The sequence below is a fragment of the Callorhinus ursinus genome, unplaced genomic scaffold (assembly GCF_003265705.2).
Source record: "Callorhinus ursinus isolate GAN/ISIS: 27379988/994484 unplaced genomic scaffold, GSC_fseal_2.0 scaffold22, whole genome shotgun sequence".
Classification (NCBI taxonomy): Eukaryota; Metazoa; Chordata; class Mammalia; order Carnivora; family Otariidae; genus Callorhinus; species Callorhinus ursinus.
The window spans coordinates 12,434,079-12,451,432 of NW_027397084.1; the positions used below are offsets into that span (position 1 = coordinate 12,434,079).

Below are 17,354 nucleotides of genomic sequence, written 5' to 3' on the forward strand. Positions count from 1 at the left end.
TCTCTCCAGTATCACAGACCTCTAACTCATAGAGCTGCAGTTTAACCACCAGATGTGTGGTGTCCCAGGCACACATACTTCCCAGTTGAGATGTTGACTGTATTCAAGGCCTAGTTCAAATGCCCAAAGCTGAGCGGTGCTCACAGGTGGTGGGAGTGCAGCCTCTTCTCTTTGCAAGGCAGGCTTTGCATCGTGGCTACCTGGAAGCGCCCAGTGGCTTGGGAGCCAGCAGGGTTGTTGTTTGCCTTTGGATGAGTTGTAAATCCACAGGTTTCTTGTGAAGCATTTAATGTACTTTGCTTTCCAGAGATGTAATCCCCTGAGTTATTATACCAATTCAAATTGCAGTAGAAGGGTTTGCTAAATTATCAGAAAAGATCATAATAGCTGCCATGTATTGAGGAGATGTGTGGTTAAGCGCTCTTATAAGCACTTTTATACCTTATCTCATCTAATTCCCACAGCAGCTTGATGTAGTGGGTACTATAATTATCCACATTTTAAAGACAAGAAAATTGAGATTGAGAGAGGTTAAGTCACACTGAGATTGGGAAAAGCCACCACAGAATTACTTAAAGTGCAGAGCCAGGACATCTTAGAACATCTCCCAAAAAGAGTCCCTAGAGTTCCAGTAGAATCAGTTAGCTTTGGTCAATGCATGTTCAAAATAGCAAAAAGCAGAGCTAATTTTATGAAATAATCAGCTTGGATGTACTTTTGGATCTTTCCTAGAACCAGTAAGATATAAAAATCTTTAGAGATGTGGCTTGGATTCATGGTTTTTAGTGACCTAATTATAGGATCAATTGGAAGAATTATTATTTTTTTTGGATGCTTTCTTTTTCGTCTTTATCCCCAACTGGGGAAAAAAAGGAGGAAGAATTATTTAAGAAAATAAATTCACTCCCTTTATAAGGATTGCTCTTTCCCTTTTATTAAGGGCCCAGTCAGCCAAATACCCATTTGGGTGTCTATCTACATTTTCTCTGGATTATTTCTAACCTTTCCTTTTTAGGCTTTAATTTTTGCAACCTGGAATATTTTATATTCTAGAGAATATGAGGTTGTCACTCACCCCAGTATAGAAAAGGAAGTCAAATTCTAATTCATCATTTATTGGCTGCTAGAGATTTGTTTGCATGGAAGTCTTTGTGGCGATATTTAAATGAAAAATCCTAATGATTGGTACTTTGGGAGAATTAAAATTGCCGAGTGCTATGAATTAGTGTAATATAGTGGCCAGCTTATTCCAGGAAAGCAATAAGGAAAATATGGCTGATCTGTAAGAGTTCCATTACCCACTTATGATGTAAGGCAAGGAAATAGCTTCTTATTTCTAGGGCATAGTCGCTTGAGGACTGAGGGTCTTTCGAAAAGTTTCTGAGTATTAGAGTTGTCCTAATATCTGGAGATATAAGAAAATCAGAAATATAAGACATACTTCCAGGAAGTGAACCGAGTTGAACTAGTTACTACAGAAAGAGGTAAAAAATATGTTAATTTTTAGCCTGGTGACTACATAGAAAATGCCTCAATACATCAACTTGCCTCAGAGTACAGTGAAAATGAGTCCTTTTCTTTGTAGGTATGCTTCTGGATAACTTTTTTCTCCTTCCTTTTTTCCAACTTTTTTTTTTTTAATACGATTTTCAACATAGGTTGGTCTGTGTGTAGAGCTACAGTAGGTAGGCAGTTGCCAAGAGTGGTAATGATTCTGTTGAGGAACTCCACTGCATTCCCATCCCCAAAACATCTTCCTTTCCTTGACCATGTTACCTGGATGAGAGTTGGGGTTCATATAATTCTTTATCTGGGGTGGGAAAGATGAGCCATGAGTCCTTCCTGGTTTCTGGGAAAGCTCTTCCCTTCCCTGGCTGGATTTCTCATTTCATTCCTTGGTTTAAGTCACTATTCCCATAATGTATCTGCTGAACATGAGTTAGAGAAATATCAGTAGGCATTGTACAAAGAGTTCTATGATCATATAGATATGACCTATATAGATTTGTTGAATCTATATGAATTCATTCAGTCCAAATGAATATTTGTAAAGTGTGGTTAGTAACAGTGGAGAGTAGAAAGATGTTGATAGTGGAGGATGAAGAAAAGTTAACTTTAGGGTTTTGGGGAGCCCTTCCTGGATGACAATCCTAGGTGAGGACAGACAAAAAGGAAGCATAAACTTACTATTTTCCCTGCGTACAAGTAGAGCGCATGAGAGGAAGTGAAAAAAAGGGAAAAAAAAAGAAGGCTGAGAGGGACACTGTTCAGACCATGCAACTCCTTGTTGTGTATGAAGACTTACTTCACCCACATTGGAATGATTATGTCTGGTGTCAGGTCAACAAAAGCTTGCTAGTTGGTGAATGCATGCCTATTTTTTTTTTCCTTGAAGGTTTTCTTTTTTGTTTGTTTCAAGTTTTTATTTAAATTCTAGTTAGTTAAGGGGCACCTGGGTGGCTCAGTTGGTTAAGCGACTGCCTTCAGCTCAGGTCATGATCTCAGGGTCCTGGGATCGAGCCCCGCATCGGGCTCCCTGCTCCGCGGGAAGCCTGCTTCTCCCTCTGACCCTCCCCCTGCTTGTATTCCCTCTCTCGCTGTCTCTCTCTCTGTGTCAATTAAATAAATAAATAAAATCTTAAAAAAAAATAAATAAAAAAAATAAATTCTAGTTAGTTAATAACATATAGTGTAATAGTGATTTCAAGAGTAAAATTTAGTGATTCATCACTTACATATAACATCCAGTTCTCATTACAGCAAGTGCCTTCCTTAATGCCCGTCACCCACTTAACCCATCCCCAGCCTACCTCCTCTTCATCAACCCTCACTTTCTTCTCTATAATTAAGAGTATCTTATGGTTTGCTTCCTTCTCCTTCCCTGCCCCTTTCCCCCTTTTTTGGAAGGTTTTCTTAGTTTGAGATTGTTCAAAGTGATGTCTTGATTGGACAGTTCTGTTCTAAATGGTTCTACACTAAAAGTGTTAAGAACTATTGGATGAATTAACCATTCTCTGGCACTCCATTGAAACTTTGTATATTGTATGGATAGATTCACAATGGGATTGATTGGGAGCTGGCCATCAGAAGGACTGCAGCTCCCCACAAGAAATTCAAATTCTGCCTATTGAGCATTTTGTCTCCTTAAACTACAAAATAGGATATGGCATGGTTTGACCCTTATTTCAATATTTCTCAACATGTGTTCCATGGACCAGCAATCTTGCAAGCTTAGGAATAAAGGTGTCCTATCTGTGGTCACATAAATTTGTGTAATGGTGCATTATATCTTCCTACTGAAAATTCACACTAGAGCAGAAGTATATTTAGGGGTAAATCAGAACTTTCCTAGTGTCTCAGAAAGAAAACAATGGAGACAACCAATTATTATGACAGTATGCAAACAAACCTGGCATTGACTCTGGTCCTTTTGAGCCAGCAGAAACATCACAGTTGAAGTCTGTTAATAGGCATGTGTGAGTCAGTGTTTTTACCCATGTGGGCACCATTCCACTTACCATGATGAACATGAGCTCTGGAGCCAGTGCACTTGGAGCTCAGTCTGGCTTTTTCACTTATTGCCTCCATTTCATCCTCTGTGCAGTGGTGATGGCAGTAAACCCTTGCTTGCTGAGTTGTTAGAAGTCCATGAAATGCTGAAAGAAAAGTGCTTATTATATACCATACTATATACATATATAACAGAAATGTTATCATATACCATATAAAGTTGTTTTTTCTCCCTTGGATTAATCTTGGGAGAATAGTAGGGTCAATTCCCTACTATTACTTATTACTAATTTAGTAAGAACTAAATTATCAAAAGCTTCATCACTTGAGATTTTTATTTCATAAAGAAAGGTATAGCTCTGGATTTATTGGCCCTGATGGAGTTTACATATTTCTGGTGAACCTGAAAGTTCTTCTACTATGCTCCTAAATCAAATCAAATCAAATCAAATCAAGTCATATCATATCAAGTCTAATCTAATCAAATCAACAGCTTTGTACCTGAATGTTTTTCCAGACATAATGTTCAAGTGATTTTGAATTTGGGAGATAACTTTAAGAAGCTTCACTGTGTTCTATCCTATTATAAATATTGCAAATATTTTGAATGAAAAATACTATTTTCAAACAGAAATGGGGAAATTAAGAGCTCACTTCTATACTTGTCTCAGCTAAAAATTTTTTTAAAAAATAGTTTTGTTGTTGTTGATTCCCCAGGGAGAACAATGAAGTGAACAAAGTTGTTACAGATATTTTAAAAATTTCTTCATCAACCTTATAGCTTAGTAGTATAACATCTTTTCCCAGTCGTCACCCAATATGAATGATTTTGGTGTGTTTTAGTTGGAATTACTGACACAGGAAAAATAATGTCTTTATGGTTTGTTGGAAGTTAAAGTAAAATATTTTATGTATTATATAATAACTTTTAAAGCCACCAACCATTGAGATGAGAAATGAAAATTTAGTTGTCTGAATACTTGATCATTGTCTAGATAATATTCAGTATTGACAGACTGGATTTCTTTCTTTTTTAAAAAAATTTATTTATTTATTTGAGAGAGAGCACAAGTGGCAGGGAGGGGGTGAAGGAGAAGCAGATTCCCCACTTAGCAGGGAGCCCAACGATGTGCGGCTCAATCCCGGGATCCTGGGATCATGACCTGAGCTGAAGGCAGATCCAGGTACCCCTGGATTTATTTCTATTGTCATTAGTTATAATAGGAGGAATTTGTTTTTTTCCTTTCTGAAGTATATTTCAATGATAGCAAGTACTGAGGGATGAGAAGTACCCTTGGAAAAAATCAAAGGGAATATTACCAAGTGTAGTTTGTTACCCTCCATAGGCTACTGAAATTTTTTATTTGATTAAAAGTAATCTACTTGACTCCAAATATGTTTGTCACCTTTGTAAAAAGAAGCCTCTGTAAAAAGTGAAACACTAACTAGAAAAGTGAAGGACACAGTTATATGGTTTGGTACTTTATATATTATGAAACAAAAATGACCATTTTCCCCATAAAAGTGATATTTAGCTCCCACATACATGAACACAGGCAAATGGCATCAGGCTTGAATAATAACTTTATAAAATGCAGGTGCCAATGATGCTGCATAAGAGGGGCACAGCCAGATGTCATGGTGGAGCCTGTTTAAGCGTATATTTTCCTCACTTCATCTCAGAATCTTCTCATCTATGTAGATAAAGAGTGAGGGATAGATTAGGATGCCAGTTCTTACTGTCTCTGAATTAAGTCTTAAAATTCAAAGAGCATTAAAGCATATGCTTATGCCTCTATTCCCTCCTTCCCAGAATGGAACCCCACACCCTTTGAGAAACCTTAGAAAATACATAACCTGCCTCACTCCTTATTCAGCTTAACTCGTGGCAGAATGAGCTCGTGGCAGTGTCTTATCTCCCTGTCGGTTTTTGAGTTTATAGTTCTCAGTTTTATTTTTCTGTACTAGTTGCAATCTGGTGCTTAACACTGTGATATAATTGAACATGACTTGAACAACATCGCGGGGCTGAATTGATCACCACAAGGCAAATCTCCAAAAAGAAATGTAAAAATTTATTTTTTTCCCTCTCTGTGAATAAATATTTGGGGCTGTGAAAAAGTGGATTCCTGAGGTGATTTGGTGTGTTGATAGAACAAGCACCTGTTCTCTGGGTTATTCCCAAACCTGGGTTATCTAGTCTAGACTATGGTTCTTCCCAGAGCATGTTCCAGGAAACAGTAGTCCTTTGATCTGCTTCACAATCAAAAGGATGTGAAATGAAATGAAATAAGATGAAATAAAATACTTGGCATTGGGTCATGAACATTTAAAACCATGAATATGATTTCCACTTCCTGGAGTCTCACAACACTTAGGTAGCTTGTAAAAAAGTATTGCAGTGAGGACAAAAATCTATTTAATTTTCAAAACCAGTGTTTTTCAGAACTGTTAGATTAATCAACTCCTTCTTTTGTAATTATCTGTTACAATTCCCCCGGAACTAGTGTTCTAAGAAACTCATTTGAGGATATATCATAGTTCATCAATTTCTAGATGCTTATTGTCTTCACTCTTTTATGCCTCTAGAATTGGGATGCTTTTTATATTTAATGATGTCCTGGCTTCAATGAAATATGGTATTTCCCTAGCAAATTTAATATCAGATATGTATGCTATTTTAGTTATGATTAGGCTCATCTGAGAGAGACAAAAATTCAAAATGACAGTGGCTTAAATAACATAGGAATTGGTCTACCACCAACAAATCTGGAGATGGGTGGTCCTCCATTAGAATTATACTCCATGGTGTTGGAGACCCAGACTTCTTCCTTCCTGTTGTTCTGTTTTCCAGTCTTTATATCCAAGGTCATATCGTGGTTCAAAAAGGCTGCTCCATGTCTATCCGTAGCAGGAAAATAATTTCTGCTAGCAGTAATATAAAAGAAAATCAATAAAAAGGAATAAAAGTGAAGTGCCATTTGTCTCCTAAAGAAAGTTCTCAGAAACTGCCAATAACATTTTGGCTTATATCCCAGAGTCCAGTACTTAGTAAGGTGTCAACACATAGTAGTGAAGGGGGACTAGGGAATGTGGTCATTTTTTCCAAGCTGCATGTGATGAGCTAAAATTGTTATTTCTATGAATAAAGGGAAATCCTATGAAAAGGGAGGATTAAAAAAATTAGCACTACCTGCCATAGTATGATCATAAAATATTGATATTTATAGGTAATTTGGCAAATTACCCTATAAATAGAAACTAGAGAAATATCCAAGATAATCCTTCCGGAGTTAAAAACATGAAGACAAATATCGTTGAAGATGAAAAATTCATTTTGCCATTTGCAACCAGAAAATTAGCCCTATCCTCTCTAATATCAAATAGTTTAGAAGAAATTTCTTGGTATTCATGGCCTTGGATTGTGAAGGACAGAACAGAATGATATTCTCTGTTGCCTTCTTTTGATTCTCAGGTCACTCTGATTATCCAAATTTAAGTGGAGGAAAGTGCAGCCAGAAATAGGGGCAGTCACTCACATGGTGGATATTGTGGAGATATGGGCTCAGAGTAAGAATGTCCAGAATGTCCAGAATTTGACTAGAGTGTTCTCAAGCTGCTCTGTGATTATGTTTGCATTACTCTTTCAGAGATTTTGATTCAATTAAATGCAGGAAATACTGTAAAAAATTCTCCAGTGTTCACCATTGCCTTTAAATTTATATTTGCAATATTTTTTAAACTCTGATTTTAAATAGAAATATTGAAGCAGGGAGACTGTTCAAATTTAACCTCAAATTTGACTAATGTTAATTTGGAAATACAACTAGATTATGACGGAAACTTTTTCAGCATTACAGTTGAAAGAATTAAAAATGTCCATATGCCACTGTGTAAGTCCTTTTTAAAATAAAAGCCACTGTCACTTCAAAATTTCTGTCACTATCAGCTGATACTCTTGATTCTTTTGCTTTATTAAGGTATCCTTTGACACACACACACACAAAGTATGTGTTGAAGCCAAACTTGTGTTACCAGTTCCTAAAAGCTATTATTCTTTGATGCTTACCTTTATTTATAAGCCCTTAAAAACACTCTTACTTTACAGGAGCATGCAATAATTATGGAATAATGGGATATAAGATTTGCTCTTTGTTTATTACATCAGATTACCTGATATCATGAGGCGAATAAAATTGCACCATAGTATGTACCTGTTGATCTTCAAATCCTATGGGTTTATTTTTAGGAAAAGCAATATTAAATAAGTGATAAAAATTCTGAAAGATCCAAGAGGTGATCTTTTTGAATTGGATCTGGCTTAGTGGGTTGGTAAGTATGTTTTCAATAAAAATGCCATTTTGCTTGTTATTTCTCTATTGTCTTATCTTATTGAGAAGGATTAACTGTTAGTATTTTTTAAAGCAATAAATCATAAAAACAACAAGAGCAGACTGGTATTTATAATTTAATTTAATGTGCCTAAGGGAGAAAAACACTTTTTTAAGGGATGAAACCCACCAGTTAGATCTATATTTCCTCAACATTATGAGATATTTATTGAATACCTCCTATGTGCAAAGCATTCTGGTAGGTTTGGGCACATGGAAGTCAAATTCTAAATAACTCAACCAGGCTGAAATGTGTTTGATGTAATAGTTATATCTTTATTGCTTCAATAGCGTAGAAGGAAAATATCCTATCTATTTTATTGAATTATAAAGTAATAAAGAAACAACCAGCACTGCACCTGTTTTTCTGGAAACTTGAGACCACTTAGTACTACAAATTTTTAAAAGCACATTGATAAGGCAATGACAATAAAATTGGAAGGTATTAGTAATTAATAAGATAGGTGTATTTCCATTGCAGTTAGAAAGATTCCTTTGGAGAGTGAATCTATCTCTCTGGAACTATCTATTCAGAGCAGTCAATTTATTCTCCTCCAACTCTAGGTTTCTGCAGTGTGGTCAGTCTAATGGCATAAAGATCTAACATCACTTGGATTTCCATGATACTGCTCTTAAAGTATCATGCAGGCACTCTACTGTGATCTGCTTGACATTTTCTGTACTCTTCTTCCATCATCTAAATAGCAGTGTTTTTAGTAATGGAACTCAGGATTTAATAACTTTCTTATTGGGTGATAATAGTTTCTTTAAATCAAAACTGAATTCTCTCATTAAAATTCAAATTTATAAATATTTTGGAGGGATACCTTTTCAAGCTGACATGTAAATTACAAATCTTCCTTTAGTCTCTGAAGCAATTATATACTTGTCAGAAGTAATTTTATTTGAAAGATACTGGATCAGTAGCCCAACTTGTTTAATGGAATGCATCATCATAATATTTTTAAATAGATAAAATTTTAGCTTTTATAGACATTTTACTTTTGTTGCAAAATATCGATGTATTTCTGATAAAGTAAGGAAATGATAGATGGAGCTTAGTGTTAAGAATTCTAAAACCTGGATCTGGTTTCAGGGGTATTTCTTATTTAACCTTAGCATGTCATTTAATTTTTAGAAGTTTGTCTCCTCATTCATAAAATAGAGTAAATAATATTTGCCATGATTACACAACATAGAACTATTGAGAAGATAAAATATTGAGAAAAAAATTGAAAACTTTAAAACACTCTCAAAAATGATGTATGTGAATGTGTGTGTATAAGTGACAAAAATTAATAAACAAAATCCTTATTTGGGTTGAGTCCTTATTATTTATGGAAGTGAAAGTTATCACTCTTTAGAAAAGTCCGGGAAAAAAATAGGGTATTGTGTTTGAGATCTTCTTTGAGTGACTTGAACAGAGCAAGGTCCATAACATTTAATTTACCTTCTTGGAAAGACAGCAGCTGAAACGGACTCTGTCAGGACTTGAACGTGGTTCTCTGAAGACATAATGGTATTGTACATTTGGCATTCCACACTTTCAGAAGCCCTTTTTGATCTTCAAGTATCTTATAAATATCAAACAATTCATCCCAGTTTTGTTTCCTCATGGCCAGTGTAAAATTGGTGCTCTTTGGGCCTCTGAGTATAGTAATGCATAGTTGCCACAGAGGCATTGTTTTAAAATCAACTTCATACAGAATCACACTCTCTAACATAAGGGACATAAAAGTAAATGTTATTTCTGAAGCCAAATTTAAATAACACCATGTCTTCTTACATATGGGTGACCCCAACTCTGATTCAAGATGATGGAAACATTGGCTAAAACTATTGCACTGTATGGTAACCCAGAATAAATTCTACATCTTGTTCTTATGATTTTGCTCTGTGTTAAGATTCCCTGCATTGAATTATTTTTAAACATATATGAAATAGAAATCCTACACTACTAATACCTTTCAGGGATGTCATTCAGGAAACATGAATGTATGAAATTAAAAAAATAATGATAATGTTATAAAAGATCATGGCATTTTCTTATAATGGTTACTGGGATACCTTTGAAGAAATCTGATGTCTGCCTCTCTTCCTTAGGCTTCTTTACCTGAAACAACTGATCTTCCAGAGTTTTTTATTGCTTCTTATAAATGGCCTGGATGGACTCATGGCCCATTGGATCAAAAAAATTGTGCTGCATCATGGGCATTTTCTACTGCAAGTAATAGTCATTTTAGTTACTTCCTTATGATTCTCCCTTTAAGTCAAGATTCTGGGACAGTAATTAAAAGATTTTGAAATTCAGAATATTTAAATATTAACATTTGGCCGATTAAAATAAAATTGTATTCAGAGCAGAGAAAGCAGCCTGAACATTATATAAAAATCCATTTTCACTCTGAAAATTGGTCTTGATTTTTAGGGTGTAATTTTAAATGGCAAATAAATCAAAAGAGCAACAAAGAAAAGTTGCCAAAATTTGTTTGTCCTTTGAGAGTTAAGGCCAGATGATAAGAAGAGTATAACGTATGTCTTTACTCATAATATTATCTGTAATACTAATATGAACTTACACATACTTACATGATTCTTATATTCTTTTCTCTTTATAAATTTTCAAAAATATACCTTATTATTAAACTACTTTGATGTAAAGAAACACTTCAGAACAAAATAATAATGGATTAAATGGGTTTTATCATTTTAGGTGAAAGCAAATTTGTAGCTTTTGACTCCAAAGTTATGAGTAGCTTCCAAATTAGTATTGCTGTTACTTCAAAAGTGTAAGGAATATTACTTTTATAATTACTTTCATATAAGTTCACAGGTCCAATAAATCAATACTCAGGTTAATCTTAAGATTTGGTCTCTAAATTAAATTATATTCCAGCAAATAACCTAACATGATGTTGATTGGCTACTATCAAAGATCTGCATACAACTATGTTCTAGGCTCTGAAGGTAATTCCAAGAGTGCTCAGAATTCTAAAGTCTTAGCACAGAAAGCATTGTAAAATAGGGACATAGATTCGCAGAGAAGCCAGCTCTGAAGGGTGATACTATTTTGGACAGAAAAGTACTGATATAATTGTCCAAATATCATTGCTTCATAGTATCAGCTAGTTTGTTCTAGAAATGATACCTTTGGCCAAGCTTACCTCTGGAATCGCTTTATCTATTAAGCCTACACTACTTCCTACTCCTCTAAAACAAATGTTTTCTGGATTTCTGATATTTGTCCTCACTTACTAGCAATCCACACGGGGGACCTGTTTGAGCCTTGTTTCACGTGGGTAGGGAGATATTTAAGCAGATAAATCATTTGTCATTTTATGTTTATGTGGTTAATGTATTACACCTCTTAGGTGATATATAAGAATTTTGCTTTAAATTGAAGTTAGACCAGTATTTCTGAAGATGTCTTAGGAAAGATGTTGCTGGTTAAATAGTGAGAGTAACTTGCTAGCCTAATTTGGATGGTGTACTTTGGTATCCCCAGGACACAGTCCCACTGATGGCCTCAGCCCAGGGCCATGTCTGGATTTGTCCACCTACCTAATTCACCAAAACACCAGAAAGAGGGTTTTCAACACTACTGAGGTTTCAGATGACATGGTTTTATATTCAGGCTTAGGCCATTTTTTTCTGAGTGTGTTAAGCAAAGAAAAGAATAAACTAGGTTCTTTTAAAGATCCAGATAATTACGTCGAAAGTAATAGTTAAAATAAGAAAAAAATGTTTTTCAAAGAAGCTAAAAGATATTAAATGGAGTAAAGAAGACATTTGAAAATATACATATATAAAACAATAGTTATGCAGCCAAATACAATTCAAGGACGATGTCAGAAGCTGAAGAGTTGAAAGAGTTTGAAATGGGGGGTGAGTGATGCATGTCAGGGGCAAATGTAGAGATAGAATAAATAAGCAGGGGAAATGGTAGAGTGTGTCTCAGAGGTAAAGACCAGTAACAGTTTTCAAAAGGAGGGTGGGAAACAATTCGCTGAGCTGAGTCATTCTTAAGTATTTCAAGTGAATTTGTATTAAACACTCACTGAGATTCAGAAATGTCTGAGAAGAACATGTGTCCCGTTGGAATTTAAAATATTTATCCTTGAGTTGAAATCTACAGATTCATGGGCCTGGGAGGGATCTTAGACGTCAAATTTTTCAAGCCTTTAGTTTTATAGAAGAGTTACAAGTAGATAAAATGACTTATCCTATCTCAGAAATGATCCTGGAAGCCAGGTTACTGATTCCTTGACTGCTGTTGTCCCAAGTGGTTTTTGAACTAGAGAATAGTTACACTAACATTTTCCAAATTTCCATTGGATTCTGAACCATTGTACTGAAAGTCAAAACATCAAAAATTTTCTATTTTCTTCTATGAAAGAGGGAGTTAATTTCTTGAGACTAGCAGAGGTCATAGTAGAATGTCATCTACTCTTATGAAATATATCCCCACACAGTAAGAGGTGGGAATCGAGAAGGAAGTAGGTTATAGACTGAACAGATATTGAGCATTTAAAATGTGCCAAAATTGCACTACAGAATTGTAAATATGCTGTAGTTACATAAAAACCCTGTACATACAGAAATATATATGTAATGAATTATTTAAAAATGAATTTTAGAATAATTCTAAATTAGCACCTTGAGAAGTTCCAGTATACAGACAATTTTGATGGGCAAAAGCTATAACTTCTTCTGAGAAAATTGGATGAATAAAAGAAAGTTTACAACTTTGTTGCCTTTAAATAAAAGTAGCTAAGTTGAAATACTAAGAACAAACTATTCCAGCCATCCAACAACAACAAAAATTTGTACCAAAATTTTCCCATGATCTCATCATTCATATCAAAAAGATAACATAAATAGTTTTCTGCTACTGGTGGATTAATTTCCCTAGTTTATTATTCTGTGATGGTAGCATTGTGACTCTTGTTCATTATTATAATTTCTAGTGCTTAGTACAGTGCCTGTCACCTCATAGGCAGCCAATAAATATGTGCTGGGAAAAGGAATGAGCTGATTAACAACAACCATGGGAATTTTATATTGTTATAAATTTATACCAGGTATGAACAAAGTGAATTCCATGTCTATGTAATAAGATTAGGATCATGATTTTCAAAATATTATGAGGATAGATATGTGCTATGTTGTTTTTAGATATTTTATAAGATTCATGTTAGTATAGATTAGCTTATGAATGGTTTTCAGAGTGGTTAACCTCAATACTGGTTTAAAGACCAAGGACTCAGTTTATTCCAATATATCAGATTAACATGGATGAATTTCCAGTTGGTATTTCTATGATAAGTTTTTTCCGATTTCCTCCATTTAGTTGTACTCACTTCAAAAGTTATATATTTATCCATGACTATATGTGAGGTATAGGAGTAGTTACAAATGTAAATGAGATATGATTCTTGCCCTCAAGGAGTTTCACTTGACAGATTTCTTAATGAAAAATTCATAAGTGTATAGAACATGAAAGGAACAAGGGACTAGAAAAGTCTTTGAAGTTGATAAGACAATTGAGCAATACCAAAATTAGATAAAAATTATGACTGAAATTATGACCCAGTTAACTTTGCTGGAATACAGAGATATATTAATGACATTCTTTTTAATTTTAAATTACATTAAGTTCTGAAGACTAGGATTCAAAAAAAAGGGCTATGTAAATTATTAAAAATGTCATGTGCCACTTGAATATTAATGAGTATTCTATTTGAAACAGGTGTGGCAGCTGACCGGATAGCAATTCAGTCCAAAGGTCGATACACAGCCAATCTATCCCCTCAAAATTTGATCTCCTGCTGTGCCAAGAACCAACATGGATGCAATAGTGGAAGCATCGATAGGGCTTGGTGGTTCCTGAGAAAACGTGGGTAAATAGCTGCCCAACATGTGTTTCTAGGATTCTTATAAGTTCTGTTTGGGGTCAATAAGGAAAAAAATAAATTGCAAGATTTTTACTGAAAATATATATATGCTACATCTAGATAAATGTGTGCCTTACATTTAAATATACACTATATTTGGTATCTACTAAGATTATATGCTATTGGAAGCAATTATTTGAAGAATGTATACATTCCTCACTAAATTAATGGAAAGACTCAAGTAAGCATTGTCTTCTTGTTGCTCTGAGCTAAATGGCCCTACTGAGTCTCAATGGGAATAGAGTAGTTGATATTGCTGATACCTTTGCTGAGTCTTTCAGTTGGTTTTAGATGGATAATGCCAGGCAAAAATTAGATTAAGAATGAGATGAATAAAATAAAGAATTTATAGTTGCCTCAACTTATCAACATCATTAAGTGTCACTGCCCCATTTGATGGGAAAAGGCAGGCTGTATTTCCTTACTCTCATGTAGTCTGATACCTACTGCATCCTCATATCTACTGTAAGAGCTAATCTACTTAAAAGCTAAGTTATTTGGGTAAGGAAACTGCAGCTGATAACTAGTAGTATACATATGTACTGCTCCCCTATCCTTTTATCATCCACTGAGTCCTCTTGGTTTGCTATAGAACAGTCAGGTGCTATGAAAGCATGGATGTCAGATATTGATGCATGGCAACAAATTTCTTTAAAAAAATTTCATACATTTTGCTTAATAACATAGTGCTTAAAATGAACAACTTGGGCTGATACCTTCCTGGTATAGTAGTGCTTGGTTGGCTTCTGTTTTGTGCTATGACAAAAATTAATACCTTTTAGAAGCTTAGAAATATAAATTAACATTGAGACCCAACTAAATCTTACTGTGTTGATTTGCTTAGATTACCATAACATAATCCCATAGACTGGGGAGCTTAAACAACAGGCCTTTATATCCCACAGTTCTGAAGGCTGAGAAGTGAAAGATCAAGATATTAGCTGATTTAGTCCTCGTGAGAGCCCTCTTCTCATGTGCTGTCTGTTGTGTCCTCACGTGGCAGAAAGAGAGTTCTCGTATCTCTTCCCCTTCTTATAAGAACATTAATGCCATTGTGAGGACCGCACCTTTATCACCTCATTTAAAACGAATTATCTCTCAAACGCCCCTCCGAACACCATCACATACGGCGTTGGGGGGTTCAACACATGAATTTTGGGTGACACAATTCAATCAATGGCACTCATTATCCCAAAGCAGGATGTTTAATGCAAGAATTTTTTGAAGTGTTTATAGTCTTTAGTGGCTTTGCTTCCATCACACTCCTTGCTCAGATTCTCTTACTCTGTTTAACACTATTGAATATTTCTGAAGCAATCTTATTGGGTACTCCCATGGCCAGTTCAAAGTGAATATATATAAAGTGAATTTTATGGTTTATTTTCCTTATAATCTTCTTCTATGTTCAATAAATTACATTAGTTTTGGTACCAAATAATTTGTACTGTTCTATGTTCAGTTTCAAAATCAGAAATCAAAATTATTTTGTGTCTGATAACTTTCTACTCTATTAACATTTAACACTATCTTATTGTATAGTATTTCTCCCAAAATATCATGAACCATAGAAACATAATAATTGAAATCTTATGAGGAGATATTTATTAACTCAATAAAATGTAAAAGTAAAACCAAGAACAAAACAGCCTTAATTACAAAACTTACATAATTGATCAAAATACCCATCTCAACATAATAAAATTGTTTCCTTTTTCACATTAAACTTGGCTTTTCTACATTATAATTATAGATGCAGGATGAAGTACTTCCCCTATTAATATTACCACAGATTTTATTGACAGTCACTTTTCATCTTTAGGAAATTCTGTGCTGTCAATAAATTATTTATTAAAATGGATTGAAATGAGACTTTTAAAATTATAATAAAAATGAAGGGGCAGGGAAGAGTATAATATTTTGAACTGGTATGTTGGAATTAATTCACATTTTGAAAGTTACACATGTAAGCAGTCAGGAAAATTTATAAATTTTCAGTAAAATTGCACATAGGATATTATGGCATTTTCCTAAATATTATTTCCTTACTTATTCCTCATAGACTGGTATCCCATGCATGCTACCCACTTTTCAAGGACCAAAATGCTACCAATTATGGCTGCGCCATGGCAAGTAGATCTGATGGGCGGGGAAAACGGCATGCCACAAAGCCATGTCCCAACAACATCGAGAAATCGAACAGGATCTACCAATGTTCTCCTCCATACAGAGTCTCCTCCAACGTAAGTCTAAATGGAAAGAATTAACAATGGTTAACTTTCTCAGAAAGATAGAGTTCTACTGTTATTTAAACGATTTAAAAGCTATTATATTCTAAAACAATGCTAGTTTTCAGATATAATTTTTTATATTCTTAAAGTGTCCATTAAAGACTCTCAGATTTCCGAGCTTTGTAATATTAGCAGCATGAATGATTATATGATATATATTTGCATACTCAACAAATAAAAGCTAAATCAGACCCCTTTTCACTGACTTTTTGGTGGTAGTAGCTCATTGTGTCAATCCTTTGCCTTAGTCCACAAAATAATTGAAGTAGACATAGCCATAACGGGAAAATGACTCCCTTAGAGTCTAGTTTTTCATGTTGAAAGCCTGGACAAATTTTATTCCGTCATATCAGTGTTACCCAGACCTCACTTTCAGTGAATATCTGAACCTTGAGTGGCTTTCAGTTACCTCCAGAATTCGGTTTAGTATTCTTACCATGGCATATAGGTCTTCTGTGATTTGGCTCTGATCTACTGCCTTTACAGACTTTTGTCCTGCCTGCATATGCCCCTCCACCTGCTCCAAATGCTCCTGACAAACAGGACTACTGGTCTGCTCCCTAGATATATCATGATCTCTCATGCTTCTCTACTTAGCCAGGTGATGATTCCTCTGACCCATGTGGTTATCCCACCTATTTCCATCTGGTAGAATCCAACACATGGGTGAAGGCCCACGTCAAAACTTCATCTTCTCTGTGACCTTTTCTTGACTCCTACATGGGATTACTTTTCTTTTTCATTTGCATCCCTGGGAACTTTGTGCTTATCTCTGTAATAGAACTTATTACATCATAATGCAATTAGTTGTGCTACTGTATGTCTACTCTACCAAAATGTGAATTCCTTGAGGACAGGTACAGGATCAATATTTGTTTCTGTTCTAGTTTTTGGTATACTCTGTGATCAATGCACGTATATGAACAAATGAAAAAATGAATGGCCTGCCTTTTAACTAAGGGCTGATCACACAGTGGGTGACAACATAGAAATATTTATATACTATAGCCACCCTGAGGAACCTCACTAAACAATCATCTGGGGTTCTGTTAATCAAAAGAATGGAGATGACACAAGTCTCCACTGATAAAACATAGTTAATTATTTTTTATTTGTGACCAGAAAAAGTTATTATTTTATTTCCTCTTCATTCCAAAATTATTACCGGTGGTAAAAGTCAATGAAACAAATGGGTGCATCTTGTCTTTAGC

General features: G+C 34.8%; 1 protein-coding gene across 3 annotated transcripts in view; it reads left to right on the forward strand.

The window, feature by feature from the left end:
- Window positions 1-17,354, forward strand: part of TINAG (tubulointerstitial nephritis antigen) — an 89,675-nt gene that overhangs the window by 14,351 nt on the left and 57,970 nt on the right. For all 3 annotated transcript variants that reach the window (XM_073905123.1, XM_025890624.2, XM_073905124.1), the window contains 3 exons: window positions 10,005-10,128; window positions 13,651-13,801; window positions 15,915-16,095. In XM_073905123.1, coding sequence (XP_073761224.1) covers window positions 10,005-10,128; window positions 13,651-13,801; window positions 15,915-16,095 — 456 coding nt within the window. The remainder of the gene's footprint in view (window positions 1-10,004; window positions 10,129-13,650; window positions 13,802-15,914; window positions 16,096-17,354) is intronic.